The sequence below is a fragment of the Sceloporus undulatus genome, chromosome 4, assembly GCF_019175285.1.
Source record: "Sceloporus undulatus isolate JIND9_A2432 ecotype Alabama chromosome 4, SceUnd_v1.1, whole genome shotgun sequence".
In the NCBI taxonomy this organism is placed as follows: domain Eukaryota; kingdom Metazoa; phylum Chordata; class Lepidosauria; order Squamata; family Phrynosomatidae; genus Sceloporus; species Sceloporus undulatus.
In genome coordinates, this window is record NC_056525.1 from 68,151,365 (window position 1) to 68,172,999 (window position 21,635).

General features: G+C 39.5%; 1 protein-coding gene across 1 annotated transcript in view; it reads left to right on the forward strand.

The window, feature by feature from the left end:
• The window catches only part of TULP1 (TUB like protein 1), a 47,445-nt gene that overhangs the window by 6,617 nt on the left and 19,193 nt on the right, over positions 1-21,635 (forward strand). The window contains exons 4-9 of the mRNA XM_042464299.1: positions 5,856-5,985; positions 10,034-10,186; positions 12,409-12,546; positions 15,527-15,643; positions 16,441-16,575; positions 20,819-20,910. Of these exons, the coding sequence (XP_042320233.1) occupies positions 5,856-5,985; positions 10,034-10,186; positions 12,409-12,546; positions 15,527-15,643; positions 16,441-16,575; positions 20,819-20,910 (765 nt within the window). The remainder of the gene's footprint in view (positions 1-5,855; positions 5,986-10,033; positions 10,187-12,408; positions 12,547-15,526; positions 15,644-16,440; positions 16,576-20,818; positions 20,911-21,635) is intronic.

Genomic DNA, 21,635 nt, shown 5'->3' on the forward strand with positions numbered 1-21,635 from the left:
TTATTATTATTATTATTATTATTATTATTATTATTATTATTATTATTATTTCCATTTGTATGCTGCTTTTCTCCAAGAGTGGAACCCAATGTGGCTCCCAGACTAACAATTTTTAAAAAATCAAGGTCAATAATACCCAGACCTAGCCCAAGTTACTTTGTTACACAGGGAAGAACTTCTCCCTAGGTGTACAAAGTCAATAATAACAAATTAAATGACAAGTTGCAACCCATTTTTAGCACCACAAACTGGTGCCTGAGGGAAGTGCCTCACTCTAATGGCAGGGACAGCCTAAACACATGAATATAACCCTTTAGAAAGGAAATAAAAGTAGACATTTTGCTTGTCTCCCCTGTAGCATAGCACTGCCATAGCATATGCTGTTGTGTGCCTTCAAGTTGTTTCCAACTTCTGGCAACCCTAAAGCAAACCTATCACATGGTTTCCTTGGCAAGAATTTGTTCAGAGGTGGTTTAACTTTGCCTTCTTCTGAGGTTGAGAGAGTGTAACACTTGCCCAAGGTCACCCAACGGGTTTCCATGGCAGAGGAGGGATTCAAACCAGAGTTCTGGTCCAGCACTCGAACAATTATACCATACTGACTTTAACCACAGCATATCTCTACCCCCAATCGTTGTAACAGTTTTATTCCATTTGAAGTTGTGTGTACATCTAAGCTTTGAAAAGTATCCTTTGGACTACAACTCCCAGAATCTCTGTGCCAACATGACCACTGGGAGTTGTAATGCAAAAAAACTCTGTTTTCCATGGTCTGGTATAGGCACGATCAGTTGTTGAACACTGTATTTGGACTATGAAAATAACTTCTCTCATTATATTAGAAAATAAAAAGAAAAGAAATGAGAATCGTATAAGTGTCTTAGAACAAATCAAAGCTGGAATACAGTGTTGTGTATCCATCCAAGCTAGCTAATCGTTTTTTAACTCCTTACTTGAGATAAATAGATTAATATATCATGTTATTTATACCCTATAAATATCTTGGCATTTGTTTCCCTGTTTGCTATCCTTTGGGGCTTTGATGGGTAAGTTGCTTTAATTTATTTTATCTTCTCAAAATGCAGTATTTCTCTAACAAACTTTAGCTTTCACTGGAACCCTCCAGGTTGGAGAGCTTTGGATTCAGAGTGGAATATTCTGTACTTAATGATTTAAAACTGGTTTTAATGATAGCCAGAATCCTATATGGCAGTGATGGCAAACCTTTTAGGAACTGAGTGCCCAAACTCAAAGGTGTTCTGACACCGGGTATTACCCAGTGCCAGGGGCAGGACTTTCACCCTCTGGGGGTGTGACTTCCACCTTCCAGGAGCAGGACTTAATTGGAGACAGCTAAAAGCCCAGGAGGCAGAGGGGAAGAGGAGGAACAGGTACATGCCTGTTCTTCCTCAACCCTCCCATTTCTCTGTGTGCCCTCCAAGGTGGCTTCACTTGCCAGACAGGGCGCTCATACCATAGATTCGCCACCACAGCTATATGGTCTTTAAATATGTGTAAGCATCAAAGTTATGGTGCTATGCACTGAATTCTGGCACCACCCCTGAATGCCCACTTACTGGGTAGCAGCTGCTGTGGTCAACAGAGGCCTGTACCCCTTTCACTGGGAAACAAGGGGTGCTGTTCTCACCCATCCCTCCTTCAAATAATTTCCACTGCAACAGGCAGAAATGGGAGCCCTGTCATGATTCCCCCTCATGCTGGATATCACTTGTGCAAGGGGTGGGTAGGAACAGCATCCAGTTGTTTCCCAAGTAACAGAGGAACAGTTCCCCATTGTTGGCATAGCTGCTTTGCAGGAAATGGAAACTGGGGCAATGGTATCACTAGGTTTGGCATCATTCAGTGAGGTAATTCTTGGTGTCACTCCTTCCCATACTACACCATACAGAATCCTTAGTAATGTTTTTGTACTAATGTTACTCATCAATCGTATTTCCTATATATCACTGATTGTAACAGCAATAGTTATGACATAAACAACTAGCAAAATTAAAATTAGACCTTTAAATTACAATATCGTACACACAGCCTAAATGTATTTACGTGTACATAGTTTCATGTGGTTAAAGTGAAAATTTGGTAAGATTTGATTTTTTTTAAAAAAGAAAAATGTAAAAATAATAATTTTTTAAATATTTTAAAATTCTTAAACTTAATATTTATTTTTTTAAAAAAAACAATCACCTGGGGCCTCTCCTTCCTCCTCCCATTGGGTCTCACCCCACTCACATTATCTTTTCCCCTGAGCTCCAGTGTTTTAAAAGGACACAGGCAAATGCCACAGTCCATTTCTGCCAAAAGACAGATATATGAGGAGCAGTGGTGTCTCACACACACCCTTAGGATATCACCTGATGTAGTCCACACTCCTCATACTTTTTGTGTTGTTTACATGTAAAAATCTGAGACAAAAATTTATCATAATTTTTCATCCTTTGGATTTCACAATCTGCCAAGTGTCAAATGCTATCAGGTTTCAATGATTGTATGTCAAACTGAGTACTGAATGCTGAATATTCAGTGGACTTTCAGCTTCAGAAACCACAACAAATGTAGTGATGCACCTTGGATTAATGCTCTAGTAATCAGTACAGCAGAGAAGTGCTGTAGGTTTATTGTTGTTCAACAATTGCTAAGATCCCCATAGCTAAGCCTGATGCAGAAGGACAAGGTATTCTGAGAGATCGGTATTAAAGAATGTAGTCATGCCATCTCTAATTTGATTAAATGAAAATTAGCCATCTTGAGCAAAGTGGCTCTTTACCATGTCTGTAACAAGCTGCTTTGTTTTTCTACCAGAAGATTAGCATTATCCCTGTCCACATTGCTCTAGTGCTGCTTGTCAGGTGCCCCAAGAAAATGGGAGCAGGCTCACAAGGCACTTTGTTCCTCATCAGTTAACAGTGGCATCGTAGTAGGACATGAGACTTCTTCCCAGTCCATGCAGCCACTGACAGAATAGTTGCATTCCTCTCAAGACTTGGTTATACACCAGTGGACAGCCCATTCTAAGTCAAATCACAGATATGCACTGGCATGATAAGAGCTTAAGAGCTTGGAAGCAATACATGAGAAGCAATGTATTTTCCAATAATGATTTTCTCTTCTTGTTAGTAACTAGAGTGTAATGCAGTTACATTTTAAAAGTAATGCAAAAAGGGGCATAGTGGTTGTTTACCAGCACAACAAGCAATGTTTTCTAGTTACCTTTGAAGGGTGGTTGTTGTTGTTGTTGTTTTGTACTTTAGAGGCAATTAGACAAGATTTTTCATGTTGTACTATTCACTTACTAATTTTAAGGTTGTTTTTTTAAAAAATAACTCACTGTAATGAGTATCACAATGAATTATCTTCTGAACATTACAGCGATTAATGAAAAACAAATTATTTTTCAATCTCTGTAACAAATAACAGGAGCAAATTGAAAAATTAACTTTCTAAGATCTGGTAGGGATATTAGAGAACAAACCTACAAGCGGAATATATGACAATATTCACTTGATCTTGCACTTATCTCCCAAAGTACCTGACAGATTGTCACCATACGCCTTTATGTTTATGCAACATATTTCAGGAATGATACACATCCATCAGTCTATGGCAACATTCCAGTTGATTCAAAGGGGATGAATTATAGCATCCTTCCTTATTCACTTTACCACTACACATACACTGGTTAGTTTGGTTCCTTGCTGAGCAATCTAGTGGTGCTAATTGTGGTACTAATTCTAAATATTAGGGCTCATGCAAGACAGGTGTAGCTGGCTCTTCTCTTCTCATCACTCTTGAGTAAGGATTTGATTTTGTCACATTGTTTTTGGTCTTGTTTGTTGTGAAAGAAAGAAAAAGGCCATTAGTATTGAGATGACAAACGTATATTTGTTAACTTCTGATATTTAATAGTGGGTTGGATGCAGAGTTATTCATGTCAACTGAAATCAGTGGGACAAGTTACTCATGACTGATTAAGCCCCCTTATTTTCAATGGCTGTACTCTAAGCATGACTAAGTCAGGATCCAACCCACTGGCTGGAGATGAAGGCAATTCAAATTAATATGCTTTCATAACTCCCCCCCCCCCAACGTTTTTCTTTAATTTTCTAACCCTGAAGGTTACAAAGAAACCACGATAACATAGTTATGGTGTATGCTTTGAGTTTTTGGAAACCAGAAACCACATAAAAACATTCAAAATATCATTTCTTTTTCACCAACGTCTTCATTTTGAACGGATGATTCATGAGTTTCAAACATGTGGGGTTGGCAGTAGCCAACTGGTTTTACACACTGGCAATGTGGGGTTGTTTGTTTATTTTGAAATACACCCAGTTACTATAAGGCCCTTCTAAACTAAGATCTGTTTCTCAACTGCTCCTCCCTGTATTGTTCAGTTGTGAGTAGGCTTGAATTGCTACATCTTCTTTTCATACCTTGCAAACATGAGGGAATGATTTGTTTACTTTTAGGTTTCGATTCTGGGCTATCTCTCACATCTCACTGTTTGTTTTTTGTAGACATTCACCTACACCCACGGGCATGCACACCATGGTGCAAAGCAGTTGTCAAAGATGTTTATCACACTATGCTCTTAAAGAGGTACTATTCCAGTGTGACTCCTCTAGCTGCCTCCTGTTGTATGCTGGGATTGGCAGTTTTAAGGAGGGGTATTTAGAATTCTCAGGCAGAGAAGTTCAGCTCCTTAAAACTGCCAATCCCAGCATGCAACAGGAGGCAGCTAGAGGAGTCACACTTTAAGAGCATAGTGTGATAAACATCAAAAATGGCAAAATAGCATATTTATTTGGTACCTTGAGTAAACTCACAACTTCTTTATTTTACCTTTTAAATTGCATGTTCAAGGAACCTGGATAGTTTATGAGTGTCAAAGTAAAATGCAGGAAGAAAAGCATGAAGATGCAGAATGCATTGCTAAGAAGATGAAAAAATAATAGTTAACATAAATTAGGATAATGTACAGAGGATTGACCTTGTGGTCACTAGAAGGCATGTTCCCCTTGATCTTTATCTGATTTATGACTGGTGGCCTATCAATAAAGCATATCCCTCTCAATTCCATGAGTGCAGTATATATGTATATATGTATTATATATATATATGTGTGTGTGTGTGTGTGTGTGTATTATATATGTTTATATGTATTATCCTACTAGAGAGGCCCCCTCCTCACCATCTTTCCCTTCTCCTTTTGTGTCATGTCTTTTTAGATTGTAAGCCCGAGGGCAGGGAACCGTCCAATTAAAAAGATTGTATGTACAGCGCTGTGTAAATTTACAGCGCTTTATAAATAAAGCTTCATAATAATAATAGTACACAATTGTCTCACTTCCCCTAAGCTTTGGGGGATTGGAAAAGCTATTGCAAAGCATTCCAGCAGATACCTGAACTGTCATCAAGAGTTGCTTCTCGATCTCATTTTTGGGCTCCTTTCCTAAAAAAAGTTATTAGGAAATTATGAACATGGAGTATTGGTATTATTAGCATGAGGCACCATGTTCATAGAAGTTCATGGGCTGTATTAACTGTGTAGTCTTTGGATTATTGATTTCTCATCACCCTCCTTACAAAGGTCAGAAATTTTACTTTAAAAAAACACACACCTACAAATCCCAAAATCACCCAGCCAGCAGGAATCATGCTGGTCAGAGGATTTTGGAAGTTTGGGTCTTTTCCAAGTTCTGTTTCTTGCCTGTAATGCCCAAGAATGAAATGTCATGTCACTCTTTGGTGGCAAAACGTTTTATTATTTGGCAACCATCTCATTATAGAAAAATTGCCTTCCTCTTGATTCACACAATCCATATTTCCTCATGCAGCCACATCTGTTGGAACAGAAGCTAAAGAAGAAACGTCCAGAAGCTACACTGGAAGCCAAGCCAAAAAAAACCAGAGTAAAAAAGCAAGAAGAATCAAGTCCTACAGAGGATACTGCTGCCCTGCCACAAAGTAAGGGACTAGTCTTTCAGGAATTATGTGAAACGGTTATAGGAAGCTGTCTTGTACTGAATCAGATCTACAGCCCCTGTATTGTCCATGCTGACAGATCATGGCATGCTGTCTCTCCCAAGAAATCTTTCCCAAACATTCTCCTTGAGAAATATTTGAAATGGACATAACAGGGATGAAACCTGTGATCTTACACATACAAAGCATGTGATCTCCAGCTCAACATGCACCCCTCCCTTTTCCAGGTGTCTCCCTAAAGAATTGCATCCTACTCCCAGTTCAACATTGCAAGACCAAACCAGAAATATGGAAGTGTGACCTCTAACATTGGTCAATGAACCAGATTCCTTCAACTTCAGATGTTGTCCATCTGAGCTCAGCATGCTAGCAATTTGCTTAAACTGGAGAAGGAAAATATGATTTAGAGTCTAAATTTTAGAGACATGCAGGCCAGAGAAGTAACCTTGATCCTTTGGCTCTCACTCCCATGCCCCCTTCCCTGCTGATATTTAGAGCATGGCCAAAATTTATCTTTTCAGTAAACTGTTTTAATGATTAAAGTTTTTAGCTGCTAGACTACTGAAGTAACAATTGATTTCAACAGTGATTTACTGGTTTACAGTTCATTTTATTATGCATTTTTTTTATTGCAAGCTGCCTTGTAGTGTCAGATTTTTTTTTAAAAAAAAGGGTATAAATGCAGTTCAAAAAAAGAAAAAGAAAAATATATGTCCAAAGAGAATACATTTGATTCCTGAATAGCATTCTGTGCATTCATACCTTAGGCAGCATAAAAGAACTGGCAATACCTGAACTACAACAGTTTATCATGTTCACACATATTGAGTTGAGTTCACACATACCTCCCTTGACCTCTCTTGGGTTCACTGTACCAGTGTGAATGTTGTCAGTGTAAGATGGAACCCAGAAGAAACATTTATATATTTGCAATATTTTTGCCCTGTCCTCTATCATCTCAGGGTGACATACAACTAAAATAATATAACCAAAAGTATTTTGCAGCCATGCATGCTTTATGTTCATATTATAGACAGGTTTAATTCTGGAGCAGAACATTAAACAGAGAGTCTGTGAACCTTTATAAGGCAATTCCATAATCACAAAGAGTCAATATGGTTTTCAGAGAAACAAGTCATGCCAGACAAACCTTATCTCTTTCTTTGATAAAATTCCCAGCTTGGTAGATGAAGGGAATGCTGTGGATATAGTATATCTTGATTTCAGTAAGGCCTTTGACAATGTTTCCCATGAGATTCTTGCAAACAAGCTAGTGAAATGTGGGCTAGACAAGGTAACCGTTACATGGATTTGTAATTGGTTGACTGTCCAAAACCCAAAGGGTGCTCAACAATGGCTCCTTTTCATCCTGGAGAGAAGTGACCAGTGGGGTCCCACAAGGCTCTGTCCTGGGCCCAGTGCTATTCAACATCTTTATCAATGACTTGGAGGACAAAATTGGGGGCATACTTATCAAATTTGCAGATGACACCAAATTAGGAGTAGTTAATACCCCTGAGGACAGGATCAAAATTCAAAATGACCTGAATAGACTAGAAAGCTGGGCCAAAGCTAACAAAATGAAATTCAACATGGAGAAATGTAAGGTACTGCACTTAGGGCGAAAAAATGAAATGCACAGATATAGGATGGGGGACACCTGGCTGAATGAAACTACGTGTGAAAGGGATCTAGGAGTCCAAGTAAACCATAAGTTGAACATGAGTTGTCAGTGCGATGCGGCAGCTAACAAGGCCAACGCGATTTTAGGCTGCATCAATAGAAGTATAGTGTCTAGATCAAGGGAAGTAATAGTGCCACTCTATTCTGCTTTGGTCAGCCCCCACCTGGAATATTGTGTCCAGTTCTGGGCACCACAATTTAAAAAGGATGTTGAGAAACTGGAGCATGTCCAAAGGAGGGTGACTAAAATCGCGAAGGATCTGGAAACCATGCCCTATGAGGAATGCCTTAAGGAGCTGGGGATGCTTAGCCTGGAGAAGAGAAGGTTAAGAGGTGATATGATAGCCCTGTTTAAATATTTGAAGGGATGTCATATTGAGTAGGAAGCAAGCTTATTTTCTGCTGCTCCAGAAAACAGGATCCAGAACAATGGATGCAAGCTCCAGGAAAAGAGATTCCACCTCAACATTAGGAGGAACTTCCTGAGAGTAAGGGCTATTTGACAGTGGAACACACTCCCTCAGAGAGTGGTGGAATCTCCCTCCTTGTAGGTATTTAAATAGAGGCTGAATGGCCATCTGTCGGGGATGCTTTGATTGGGATTTCCTGCATGGCAGGGGGTTGGACTGAATGGCCCTTGCGGTCTCTTCCAACGCTACGATTCTACGATTCTATGATTACAAGGCCCTGAACTTGTAAGACCTGAACAGTTTGTAACCAGGGCTCTTGGAGATCTCTCATTCATAGAACAGGTCAAAGTTTTCTGGATGGCGCATAACGAGTGGAAACATTAGCCTTTGAGCCGAAGTAAATATGAGAATGAATGATTGATACCTCAGAACTGGGCTGCCACTGTATCCCTATTGAGCTCAGGAGAGGTAATTCAAAGGGCAAACAGGGCAGGTGAGAAGGAGGAAGTTTTTTTTAAACAAGGGATTTATAACCTTCATAACCTCCAATTGTCCTGATTTTGAAGTGACAGACCTAATTAAATCTCTATTGTCCTACCTTTTCAGCTGCTTCCTATTTTCTCCCTCCTCCTCCCATTCTCCCTCTTTGTCCTTTGCTTACTTCAGTTATTTCGAACTGATTTCAAAGTGCAAATGTCGTTTGCAATCAACTTACTGGGGAGAAGAGAAGAGGGGGCAGAATCTTGCCCTTCCCAGTAAGCTCAGGCAAATCAAACTGCTACACCATCTCCTAGCTTATATGTTCTTCCTCATTAATAACTGTTGCCATTTTGACCATGCACGGATGTTGCTTGTCCACATGCATCCCAGTTTTCATCTGTGAAATGTTGGAGGGCATGACACTTTTGCTGGGACCCTTGATGAAGTTATGTGCTCCCCACCCAGCCCCAATGAGACTGTGTAACCAGAAGTAAAACCCACCAAGATTAAAACAGTCCAGGAGTGCTTTCAGTGGGGAAAATGTAGATGGTTTGACACTCTACCCACCTACTTTCCTGCTAGTGTATTCTTTCCTACTTTCCTTTATATTTTAGGAATTTGATATAAAACAGATTAGACCATTTTGCTGTCTAGAGCTAGAAAAAGTCACTGTTTTGACTGCTGCTTTCAGAATTCTCATGTTGGTATGGCTGCTGGCCATGATGAGTGCAGGATTCTAGGAGCTATAATCCAAATGTTTTCCAAACTCTGTACTATTTGGGTATGTTCACTGATTTTACACCTAACTTGCAGCTGCAGCAATCTAATCGGGTTCATCCAGAAGAGGGCAGGCACACCCTGGCCTAGACATAGGAAACTCAGCCCTTGAAACCCATTGGGAATAGCATCATTGTCATTTTCCAAAAAAAAAAAAAAGTACACATAACAAGTGCTTTCTAGTATTGATTCCCTTCACAAGAAAATCAGAAAGCCTTTCTTAGTGCTCAAAGATTGGCAAATTCCCTTGTCCCCTCCCCAAAACTGTGTATTACTTATCTTATAAGATGTGCAACCTTACACATTTTAGGAATAAAAAGGAGGAAAGAAGGGGGCAAAAAAAAAAAAAAGAATGCAGTTATCTTTAAGACTAACTGGTTTTTATTTTAGCATGAGCTTTCATTGATATAAACCCACTTCCAGGAAAGCCCCTGCTAAAATAAAAGTCAGTAAGTCTTAAAGGTGTTGCTGCATTCCTCCCCCCCCCCTTCCCTTAACCCCTTTTATGCTTCAAGAGGCTAACACAACTGCATGATTGAAGACATCATAGGAATGGCTCTCTTATCAGCTAGCTGGCTCCTGATAATCTCATCATCTCCCATTCCCTGTCTGTTGTCATTATATATACAGCCCTAGCTGTCTCCTTTATCCATCTTGACTCTGGTCTCTCTTGTCATAAGCTACTGTCAAAAAAGTGAGAAAGAAGAAAGAAGAGAAGCCAGGAGATGAAAGTGAGAAGGATCCATATGCCAAATTCATTAAAGATCCCAGAAAAAAGAAAGAAAAACCTACTTCTCACTTTAGTGTGACCAAAGCACCAAAGAAGAAACAAGGTAGGAGGTTTTGATTCTCCATCCTGATATGGCCATACTGTGAAATGACATTTCAAGCTCCTTTCTCCAATCTCCTCCATCTCTGCAGCCAAGAGCAAGGTTTAGGTAGCATATGGGAGTTATTTAATCTAAAGTCTGCCAGAGCAGAAAACAATACTTCCATAGTCTCAATTGTTCAATGCAACCTCCCATTCACCAGTTAAGGTTGTGTACATATTTTTAAAAATGGATTGTTGGCAGGATGAAACAAATATACTCAAATTTGTGTGTTCATTTTTATTGTAAAAGTGAATGGGAATTTGAAAAAAATTAAAATGAAAAGTAAATTTGTTTGTTTGTTAATTAATTTATATAGTTTTGATGCTTTGCCCTCAGCTTTGTTTTGCGTTGAAGGAGCAGGCAGGAACTCTATGTACAGTTCACAAAGAAGAGTAAGAAAAGAGAGATGGGAGGGGAAGGGGAAGACCAGTGAAACTGGCAAAGCAGGAAGCTCTATTTCATCATCAGGATGTCCCTTTAAAATGGGCTACAAAACAGGGGGCCGTTTTAGCAAGCCTGATGCCCTAAAGGTGGGGATTGTGTAATGCCTGAACGATTCATATAGACATGATCAAAATACTATAGATCTTTGGATCCTGTTGGTGACACGTGGATAATATACAGTGAAATTACACCTGTGTATCTTCTTTGGTAGTCATTGTGAAAGGAGTTACCCACTACTGTATCTCCTTTGCACTACAATCCCCCTGCCTGCAGAACCCACCTTTCTCCTGTCGTCCCTTCTCCATGAACATTTTGTAGCTGGGGAGAGGGCAAGGAATGGTCAGACAGCATCCAGATAGGTTCCTGTGGGAATATTTCGTACCTATATTAAGTAGAGTGAGCTTGTCATAGAAACAGGAGAAATAACTCTGGATGCTCTAGTAAGGATATAAACTTACATTTACTGTCTCAGGAAAGCCATTTTAGTATTAGTTTGAAAGAAATTGACCTATACAGTACTTGGTTGCAATACAGAAAAACAATCCCTTGAATTTAAAAGTTGAATGAACAGCATACATGGTGTGGCAAGAAAAAGATGCAGATTGGTAATAAAACTTAATATAACATATTAACCAGTGCTTTAGGGTAGGCTTCCCCAGGCTGGCAATATTCAAATGCATTGCATTACAAATCCCATAATCCCTAGCCATTTACTATCCAACACACCTGGAAAGTCCCAGGCTGGGCAGAGCAGCTTTAATGCAACAAGAAGGATACTTTTGAAGGAACCAGTGACAAAATCCAGAGTGACAAGTCTTTCTCTGTAACTCCCATGGTTTGTTTTGAAAATTAAAGAACTAAGTAACAATTAATTATAATATATTTTATTATATAATGAATTAAACTATTCCAGTTATTAACTAAAAAGACCAAATTAACATCCCCAGCCCCCATGGTCAACATCAAGAAATTAATGTTAAAAACGAATGTTCCAAGCTCCGCATATTTCCCTCGATTATTTTTTTTTAACTCTTGTCCACTACCTTGGTGACACTAACACAGCCTGAAAGCAAAGCATTTTGACAATTTATCTAGTGCCATAAAGGACTGGAGTCTGGCTTTGGTGTGGCTTCTGGACTCTTAGGACGCATGCATCATTGAAACACCATACCTCCACTGTGACTCGAAGCAGCTTTATTTTGGCTGTCTGTAACAGGCCTGTGAGACAATCACACACACATATGAAAGGAATGGAGTTAGGGCATGCTTTGAAAGCTATTGTGGATAAATCATCAATGATTGTATTAATACCAATTATTGACTATTAAGTGGAAAAATACGTGGCTCCAAAACTAAATGAATATATATCTGTGCACAGTGCCTCTGGAGGTGTTTTCTTTTTCTTCCTCTTCCTCTTCTTGATCATTATCCCACCTTTTCCCCCATTTTGGGACCCAAGGCAGCTTCCATCAATTAAACTTAGCTAAAAAGGCACAGTTCACAAAAATTAAAAGTATCATTAAACAACCAATTTAAATACAATGGTAGCCCTTCATAGAACATGTTACAGCAATCCAAATGAGAGGCATATGTTACCATGACCTACTCCACCATCTCAAGAAATGAGCACAGGTAGCATCCTAGCTTTAACTGTACAAATTTAACATTTTGCAATTTTTTTTCTATTTTCACCCCTTTCCCTTCCTAAATCCTTATTTGTTAATGTGTCCAATTTCTAGAAGGCTCTGAAGGTGAAGACTCTGAAGATGATGAGGAGGAAGAGACAGAACCTGAAGATCCACCAAAAAAGCCAAAAAGAAAGGTTCACAAAGAGGCTCCATCTGGTGAAATCAAGGAAAGGAAGCCCAAAATTAAAGGTCAGTGACTTCATGTGCTGTCTCTGTATAGTAGTTTTCCTTTCCCTTGGGATCTTTGGGAGTTTAAGTCTATGAGAAGGGATAGAACTCTTCAATACAGAATTTTCAGCACCCTCATCAAACTACAGTTTCCAGAAGTCTTTCTTGGAATATAAAACAGTAGAAGTGGCATATATACATTTTATTGATAGTGAAAAGCTTGACTGTTTCTGTTTTCCAAAATAGAGGGTGTTTACTTTGGAACATGTGCATTTTAAAACAGGGTCGGTTGTTTTGAGTCTGTTTTGTAATCTGTAGTCCTATACTTCCATTTCAAACATTATTGTGACACAACAGCATACAGTACCCTGCAACTGTGCCAACTTAGCAAGGATAGTCCCAGTTAATCCTTTGTTGTCCTTCTTTTTCATGTTTTTAAAGTGTCCCAGTTTATCAGTCCTCTTCCCACTTTCCCACTTTATTCTCAGCTTACTTCAACTACTAGAAATGAGCCTCTCCTAGCTCTTGTGTGCCTCCTTGATTACTTGCCATCTCATTGCACTCTGATGTTGCTTGGCTACATGTGTCCCAGTTTTCATCTGTGAAATATTGGAGGGTATGGCTTGAGCATTGGACTACAACTCTGGAGATTAGGATTCAAATTCCTCCTTGGTTGGGAAACCCACCAGGTGGCCTTGAGCATGTCACACTTTATCAGCCTCAGAGGAAGGCAAAGGCAAATCCCCTCTGAACAACTTCTGCCAAGAAAACTGTGTGATAGGGTCATCTTAGGGTTGTCTTGAGTTGGAAATTATTTGAAGGCACATGACAGCAATGCAATATGATCTCTGTCAATCTGAAATCATGACTGTATGTGATATCCATTTTGTGAAGAGGTCCACAATCATAAATTTAGGAGAATATAAAAAAGGAATCTCTGTTTTCATAGAATCATAGAGTTGAAAGAGACCTCAAAGGCGATCCAGTCCAACCCCCTGCCATGCAGGAACTCACAGTCAAAGCACCCCCGTCAGATGGCCATGCGGCCTCTATTTAAAGAACTCCAAAGAAGGAGACTCCACCACTCTCTGGTTCCACTGTTGAACAGCACTTACTGTCAAGAAATTCCTCTTAATGTTTAGGTTGAATCTTTTCCAGTAGTTTGAATCCATTGCTCCAGGTCCTATTCTCAGGAGCTGCAGAAAACAAGTTTTCTCCATCCTCAATAGGACATCTCTTGAAATATTTAAACAGGGCTATCATATCACCTCTTAATCTTCTCTTCTCCAGGCTAAACATCCCCAGCTCCCTAAGTCGTTCCTCATAGGGCATAGTTTTATACTGTATTCTCTGAGCAGGTTAGCTGAGGTTCTTGAATGGCTAGAAATGGAATGAACTTGCCTCTTTGTGGCATACATCACCACTGAATAACATATGGCTGGCCAGACAAAATCAACCATAGAATTCTGGGGGTTCTAGTACAGAAAAGTATATTTTCCCAAGGTCTTGTGCCCAGTATTCTAGAAGGTCCTTTAACTCTCAGTAACAGCTTCCAGAGAATGCACTTTGGCTGTTGGAAATCTTGGATTCATAAAACATAGTGTGTGTTGCCCAGCAAAAGCAGAAGTGTATTTCTATTATCTTAAAGCTACCACTGAATACAACCTAATGGCTTTCATAAAATGGAAGTGAACCCAACCTGCTTCAAAGGCAGAGGTTTGAATAAGGAAGAAGAAGAGGTAGCTGTAAAGTTTAGAGTAAAGTCCCTGGATCTGACAAGACCTAGGGTGAGATCTTAATAGTGGAGACAGTGGTTCAACTAGAATCTTTTATTGCTCCCTTTGGCATATAATAAACAGACAGTTATGTAGAGAGGTGGCTTCTTGCATGAACAGTAGAGCAAGGACCATGTAAGCAAAATACTGAAATTTGACCAGTTTTATTGGGAATTCAACTTTTGTACTATCCAAATACTCACTACATCAGTTTAAAAAAAACTTTAAAAAAACTACTGCTACAAAATGAAACAATTCCATGCTAATATATGTATTGTTTTAAGATGCTATAATATGTCTATATGAACTAATATCTATTTACTTGGGCTTATCTCTGAGTAGAGATTGCATTATAGGATTGCACTATAAGCATGGTTGAGACAATGAACAGCATTAAACAATGCCTCTGGTTTGTATTGTCATAATGAGTTTTGTATCCCTTTGATATTTGTAATTTAAAATGAAATAAAAAATAGTAGAAGCAGTTTGTGGCTCTCACCAACATAATGAGGGCCAAAGATGGAGACCCCCACATGTGTAAAGGGACAGGGCTGACCAAAGAGGGATTCTAGGCAGAAATGGCAGTTGTAGTGTGAAGATACTTAAGTCATTTATTTATGGCTGAGGAAAGGCGTGTAAGGACAAATGTACCTGTTCCGAACAAAGAGGTGGAAGCATATCATGCCTCTCATTAAGCATTTACTTACTTCCCTATTTCTACATCCTTCATTTTTTTCTTTCCTTGTTTGCCTTTCATCATTCTACACTAAGATGGACACCTGCAGCACTGTATAATACAACTATCAGCATTGGTTCTGATGGAAAACATACAGTACATTTTCTTTTTCATCCTTTCAGTCAAATATATCAAAAATCAAATATCATTATCAGATATCTTTCAATCAGTGTTTACAGTGCTTTGTAATTCTTGAAAAATGTGCAAATCTTTCTTGACCAGGGATGGCAACAAAATACAGGGAATAGCAATGACATCACTGATACCACTTGAACATCCCTTCACAACTTTAATCCATCTAGCAGTTTTGTGCATTTTTCCTGTTTTAACTCCTTGAGCCTGAATTATAATGTATAGTCTTCCTTTGGCCAACTCATTTCCTTTTCCAGCCTCCTTAAGGATCATTCACCTTGTCCCCCTCTTTTCCATCATTGCCTTCTCCACTCCTACCCTACTCCTGATAAAATTCTAATTATGTCCCCTTCAACAGGAGATAAAGCTGAACCTGAAGTCAAGGCACGAACCACAAGGACTTTGAAGAAGGAGCCAGCAGCCTCTGTGTTCCAAGTGAATGGGGACAAGAAAGACAAAAAAGTCAAAAAGAAAGGTGACTGACTTTATGCCTAGTTCCCACACAGCCCCATTCTCCACAGGCAAGACAAGGAGTCAGATTCACTGGTCTTGGTACACGAAGCAGTTCGGTGTGTTCATGGATTTGTTTGTTTATGATTAACAACTCTGTAGGATAATTTGGATTACTGAGAGCTAAATTAGAGATGTGTTTATACTAGTAAAGGTTGAAACCACCATGTATGTAGGATCAAAGTTTAGCGATACTACTACTTTTTGCACTAAAACTCTCAGAAGCCCCTCACCAGTGACTAAGAGGAGTAGGGAGAGGTTTGGGAATTGTAGTTCAAAAATGTAAATTTCCTAAGAATAATTTGCTTGGTACACTTGTTTTTTTGTGCCATTTCAGCTGGTGAAATGGTAGAGAGCAGTGTTGGTGGTTGACAGGAACAATAGTCTTAGTCATGCCCAGCCATGCCCTGCAGCGTGTAGTGCCTGATCCACAAGCCACATAGCCACAAGGTCAAAATATTGACTGTGCTTGCCTTAGAGCTGTTCCCTCATCCATCTTCAGTGCATATTTTGATTCTTGCTTGAATTTGTTTGCAAGAAGGTTCCAAAACTGTAATTGAGGAAGCAACTGCCATGCAACCCCTAATGTTACAGGATGACATCATTCTCTTCTCCAAAGTTTTGATCTTGCATTGGCCAGAAGTGATGTTAAGAAAAACTGCTGTATTATGTTATTTAGCCTTCAGATAACTTTGGTAGTAACGGTTGAGTAATTGCTACTGATTTACTTCTGCATAAAAATTTCTCACTGAATAACTGCAGACCTGAAAACCAGTGAGGCAGATGATGATTCTGATTCAAGCACCAAGCCAACAAAAAGTGAGAAAAAGAAGAACACTACTTCAATGTTTCAGACTGGAGGAGAAGCCCCTAAGGAGAAGAAAACAAAAAAGAAAGGTAAGGGCAGCACCAGATGGATGGAGATTGAGCAAGAAGGTAGATTCACTAGTTCCATACCCTCCAACTGCCCTGATTTGGCAGGGACAGTCTTGATTAATCTTCTGTTGTCCCACTTTCTCAGATGCTTTTAAAATGTTCCAGTTTCACTCTCCTTCTCCCATTTTCCCCATTTGTCCTCATCTTACTTCAGTTACTATATACTGAGTGCAAAGTACAAAAGTAGTCTGCACTCACTTAACTCAGCAGAGGGGACAGAAGAGAAAGGACCAAAATTCTGCCTTCCCCGGTATTTTGGGTCAGGCAAAAGCAAAATGTTACATCTCATTAATGCATTTTGCCATCTTCACCACATTCTGCTGTTGCTTGGTGACGTGTCCCAGTTTTCATCTGTGCAGTGTTGGAGAGTATGACATTGGCACTGGATCTCAGCTCTTTTCCAGACCTAATGCAAGGTGTTTGTTTTCATTCCAAATGCCCAGAATCCTTGTAATCTGAAGGAAAATCTCATCACATATAAACTCCAGCAATCTCTTAAAATCCCTTTACAAAATATTCCTTCCATTCTATATTGAAGTCACTTTGGCTTCCCAGAGGAGGCATTTCTATTGCAGACTTTAAGACTGTTTAACTGAACAAAAAAGGAATGTTGCAACTACTTTGCCCCTCTAAATTCATATAGTGAATAGGATCCAGCACTCTCAATCTGATGGTGAAACTACTTCTAGCAACAGAACTGAGAAGATAGCAAAGTTCTGCCATGACAGTAGACATGTAGCATTTATGTAACTAGTTTAGGCAACCATTTTCTTTGCACTTTTGGAATGCAAACTGGTTGTATGGATCATTTACTTCTCCTCCACAAGAGAAACAGAACAGCACTGCAGTAGGTTCTATTAAACTCATAATGGGCATGGCAGCAATTTGTGCTTTGAGAAAGTAGAAAGCTGCCTTACAACACCCAATCAGACCACTCTAGCTTGGAATGATCTGCCCCACAGATGGGCAAAATGCAGGCCACAGGGCACAATATAACCCCACACCCACCCACCCCACCCACACCCACACCCACACACACACAAGGCCTGATAGGAGGGAAATAAATTGCCCCCAATTACTTTCTAGGAGGTGTGAGGGCATTTTCCTTTCTAAAGAGGTTTCTCCTAGGCCTATAATGGCCCACAGGGTCCAAAAACATGGCAAAAATGCCACAACGCACCTAGCGGCAGTGGTGTCACTAGAGTTGGTATCATCCAGAGTGGTAACTCATGGTGTCATCCTCCACTGACCTCTTCCTATACTACACCATACAGAATCCTGAGTAATTTTTTTGTACTAATGTTATTCATAAATAGTAATTCCTACACATCACTGAATGTAATAGTAATAGTTCTGATAAACAACTGTCATAATTAAATTATATTTTTAAATAGCAATATCATATGCACAACCTAAATTTATTTACATATTCATTGTTTAATATGCTTAAAGTGAAAATGTGACATTTTAAAAAAGATTTTAAAAAATAAAAAATAATTTGTTTTAAAAAATTAAACAATTTTGAAATTTGAAATTTTAATATTTTTTGAAAAAATTGGGGCCTCTCCTTTCTCCTTCCACTGAGCCTCAACCCACTCACACCACCTCTTCAGCATTTTAAAGGGACGCAGGTGAATGCCACAGTGTGTTTTTGCCCAAAAGCAGTTGTTTGAGGAACAGTGCTCTCTCTTTCTCTCTCTCTCTCTCTCTCTCACAAACACACACACACTTGGGCACACCTGTTACAGCCTATACTTCCTGCACCATCTTAATGATGCCACTATCTTGCGGGTGTTTGGAGTCAATGTGTACTGGTTTGAGTGTTAGACTATGACTCTGGAGACCAGGTTTCAATTCCCAGCTCGCCCATTGGGTGATGTTGAGCAAGTCACACTCTCTCAGCCTCATGGAAGACAGTGGCAAAATCTCCTCTGAACAAATCTTGCCATGACCTTAATGTTGCCATAAGTTGGAAATGACTTGAAGGCACACAACAATAACAACAACAAAGGGGCAAACCACTTGATTTTTTGCAGTGGGTATGGCCCTCCACTTGAGAGCTGGTGTGCTGGACTGAAATTCTGAGACACCAGAGTTCGACTCTCCATGGGCCATGGAAACCCACTGGGTAACCTTAGGCAAGTCACTCTCTAGGTCTTAGAGGAAGGACAATTCATTTTGGGGCAATGCAGAATGAATTAACATTCAATGCTTGGTCAGAAATGAGCAAAGTCAGCATTTATTAAGAGGGTTTTTTTTTAACGCTCATAATACATGAATACTGAAAGAGTGAGAAACAAAATGAAAAGAAAATGTAAAGTAAGTGCTGTCCTGAAGCCAGTCTTAAAGCTCTTTTGTATGTTGCCACTTTATCATTGCATTGTCTCCTAGCACTGGTGTTTCAACCCACAATTGCCCACAATTCCATGCAATTATGAAACTGGCTCAATCTGAATGTATGAGCTTCTTTGTTGTGTGTTCTTCCCCAGAAGAATGCTATATCCTGTTCATAGCAATTTAACTCAACCCACATTCATCTGAAGGCCAGACCAAACTAATGCATGTGGCCAAGGCCAGATTATCAATGGTTCAGTTAGTGAAATTGTTCAGGCCCCTCACTGGCTAGGGGCCCAGTGATTGAGGGAAAGGTGTACAATAGAATTTGTTCATAGTTTGCTTCCTCTTGTTCCGGAGCTATTTCTTGAGAATTCTCATTTTTCTTTTGTCAGTAATATTTTGTTTGCTAATTGACTGAGCTACTTTATCTTGCTGAAAATGAGTTTATACATGAAGATTTTTGTGCTGCCCTCTGTTTATAATGGATTATACATATTATTCACTCATTCATTCATTTAATTTTTACATCACCACTCCTAGAACATCTCACGTATGCACATGAACAACAGCCTTCAGAGGAACTGCTGCAAGGCACCAACCACCTTAAACTGGCCTTGCATGTGCTCTTTGGGAAATTTATTTTTCCTTGCAACCCTCCTTTTTTCTGGTACAGACTGAATATGCACATAGCAAACTGGCCACATACACATACCCTCCAACAGATGAAAACGGGGAAATCTGTGGCCAAGATGACAAAATTTATCATGGAAGAAGTACACACAAGCTAGAAAAGCTATAGCAGTTTACTTTTGCCAGAGCCCACTGAGAAGGTCAAGATTCCACTGCCTGCTCTACTCTTCCCCCATTAAATTTATTCTGCAAATTACTTTTGCACTTCGAACTCTGTTTACAAGATTTATTTAGAGGTTTGTCCCAAAATGAATGTGTTCCTTCCCATCTTCAAATGGTTTTTGAGATGCACTGTAAAATACCCAATATTTGTGATTGTGCACTGATGGAGTCAGTTTCTGCTTTAAAAGAAATAATCAAATACTGTATCAACAAGGTACCTGGGTATGAGGTGTAAAATCATTAATATTGTTGTTGTTATTGCTATTGTTATTATTTAAAAGAAGAGATTTGATCATGGAGGTTGGGGAGAGACTATTTGGGAAGAGGCAGCAGTGTACCATTTGATTTTCCTGGAGCTGGCATTTACCTTGGAGGTGTAGGTGGTGTTAGTAGGCACAAGTTATTTTCACTAGCTTTAGCCAGTTCACTAGCTGGAGATATACCTATAGAAAATTTCCCACAGTAACACATATTTTGAGTATGTGCAGACTTGACTAGTGTAATGTCCTTTACATGGAGCTACCACTGAAGGCAGTCCAAAAACATAAAGGAGATCCGACTATTTCGTATTATTGATAAAAGGTGATGGAGATTCTCTTGTGGAAAGAAAGAGAAAGAATGAATCTATTTCCCCAATGAAGCATCAGGCGGAACAGTTCCACCTTGGCTGGACACCCAGCGATGTTACGAAGCATGGCCAGGCTTAGGTCTCAGCCTACAGAGAGCAATGGGGCAAAGAATTGGTCTCCCACCTGATTTCATGTTTATTTTATATAGGTATTTTATAAAGTAAAATAAAGCAAAATAGAACACTGCTATCCAAATCCATGTCAAAAATGTTATACAAAGATGCCAGCTTTTCAATTCATTGTGGCGTATGAATGAGGACATAAGTATGGCAAGTACAGTAATCAGCAGCATTGTGGGCACACTCTTATTGCATGACAAGTGCCACTCTGGTGGCTCTTAGAGGCCACATACTCACTGGGTCATTGTGGAATTCTTTTGCCTACAGTTCCCCCCAAAGCCACCAAGAATGAAAGTGAGGAAGAGGAAGCAGCTCAGAAGAACACCAACAAGAAAGGAAAAGCAAAGAAATCCAAGAAGGTTAGGATTCTCATAGGGCAATGTGGGATTCAAAAAGTCCTTTGAACAGAAGCCCTCTGTGACAGCTGGAAGAGTTAAGATCAGTTTTGTTTTCCTATTTACTTATTTTTTAAAAGCAGCCTGTGCCTGAATCAAACTACTATACACCACCTAAACCAGGAATGAAAATGCAGGATACAATTCAAGGAAGTTTGGTGAGACATTAGAGCTTTCTAGCAGAGAATTCTAAATACCCCTTCCTAATCTGAAATCCTAGGACTCCATAGGATGTTGCAGTGGGATCATAGCACTATAATTGTGTAGTGTGAAAGAGCCCCCAGAAATCTCCACAGGGATTCATGTTTTAAACAAGTTGTAAGGACCTGCTGCACACTTTGAAATAAGAAAATACATTTTTTTCAGAAGTATAACTGGACTTCCAGCTACTTCTGGGGCTTGTTTTTGGCCTTCTCCCCCTCCTCCTCCCAGTCTTTATAGTGTTTGTAGACTCTGAGGGTCCCAGGAGTAGAAAAATGCCCCTCAAATGTGCCACAGTTGTCCACCTCTGATTGAAATGGTATCCCATGAAACACAGCCATCCTGACATTTTCTTTCTTTTCTTTGAGTTTCATTGGAATTTTCCAATTATCATCAGCATCATATTCCTCCTCTTCCTTTACTTCTTCTTTTTCTTCAGAATATAAATGTGCCAGCTGACTCTGTTTATTAAAATTTGAGATAGAGAA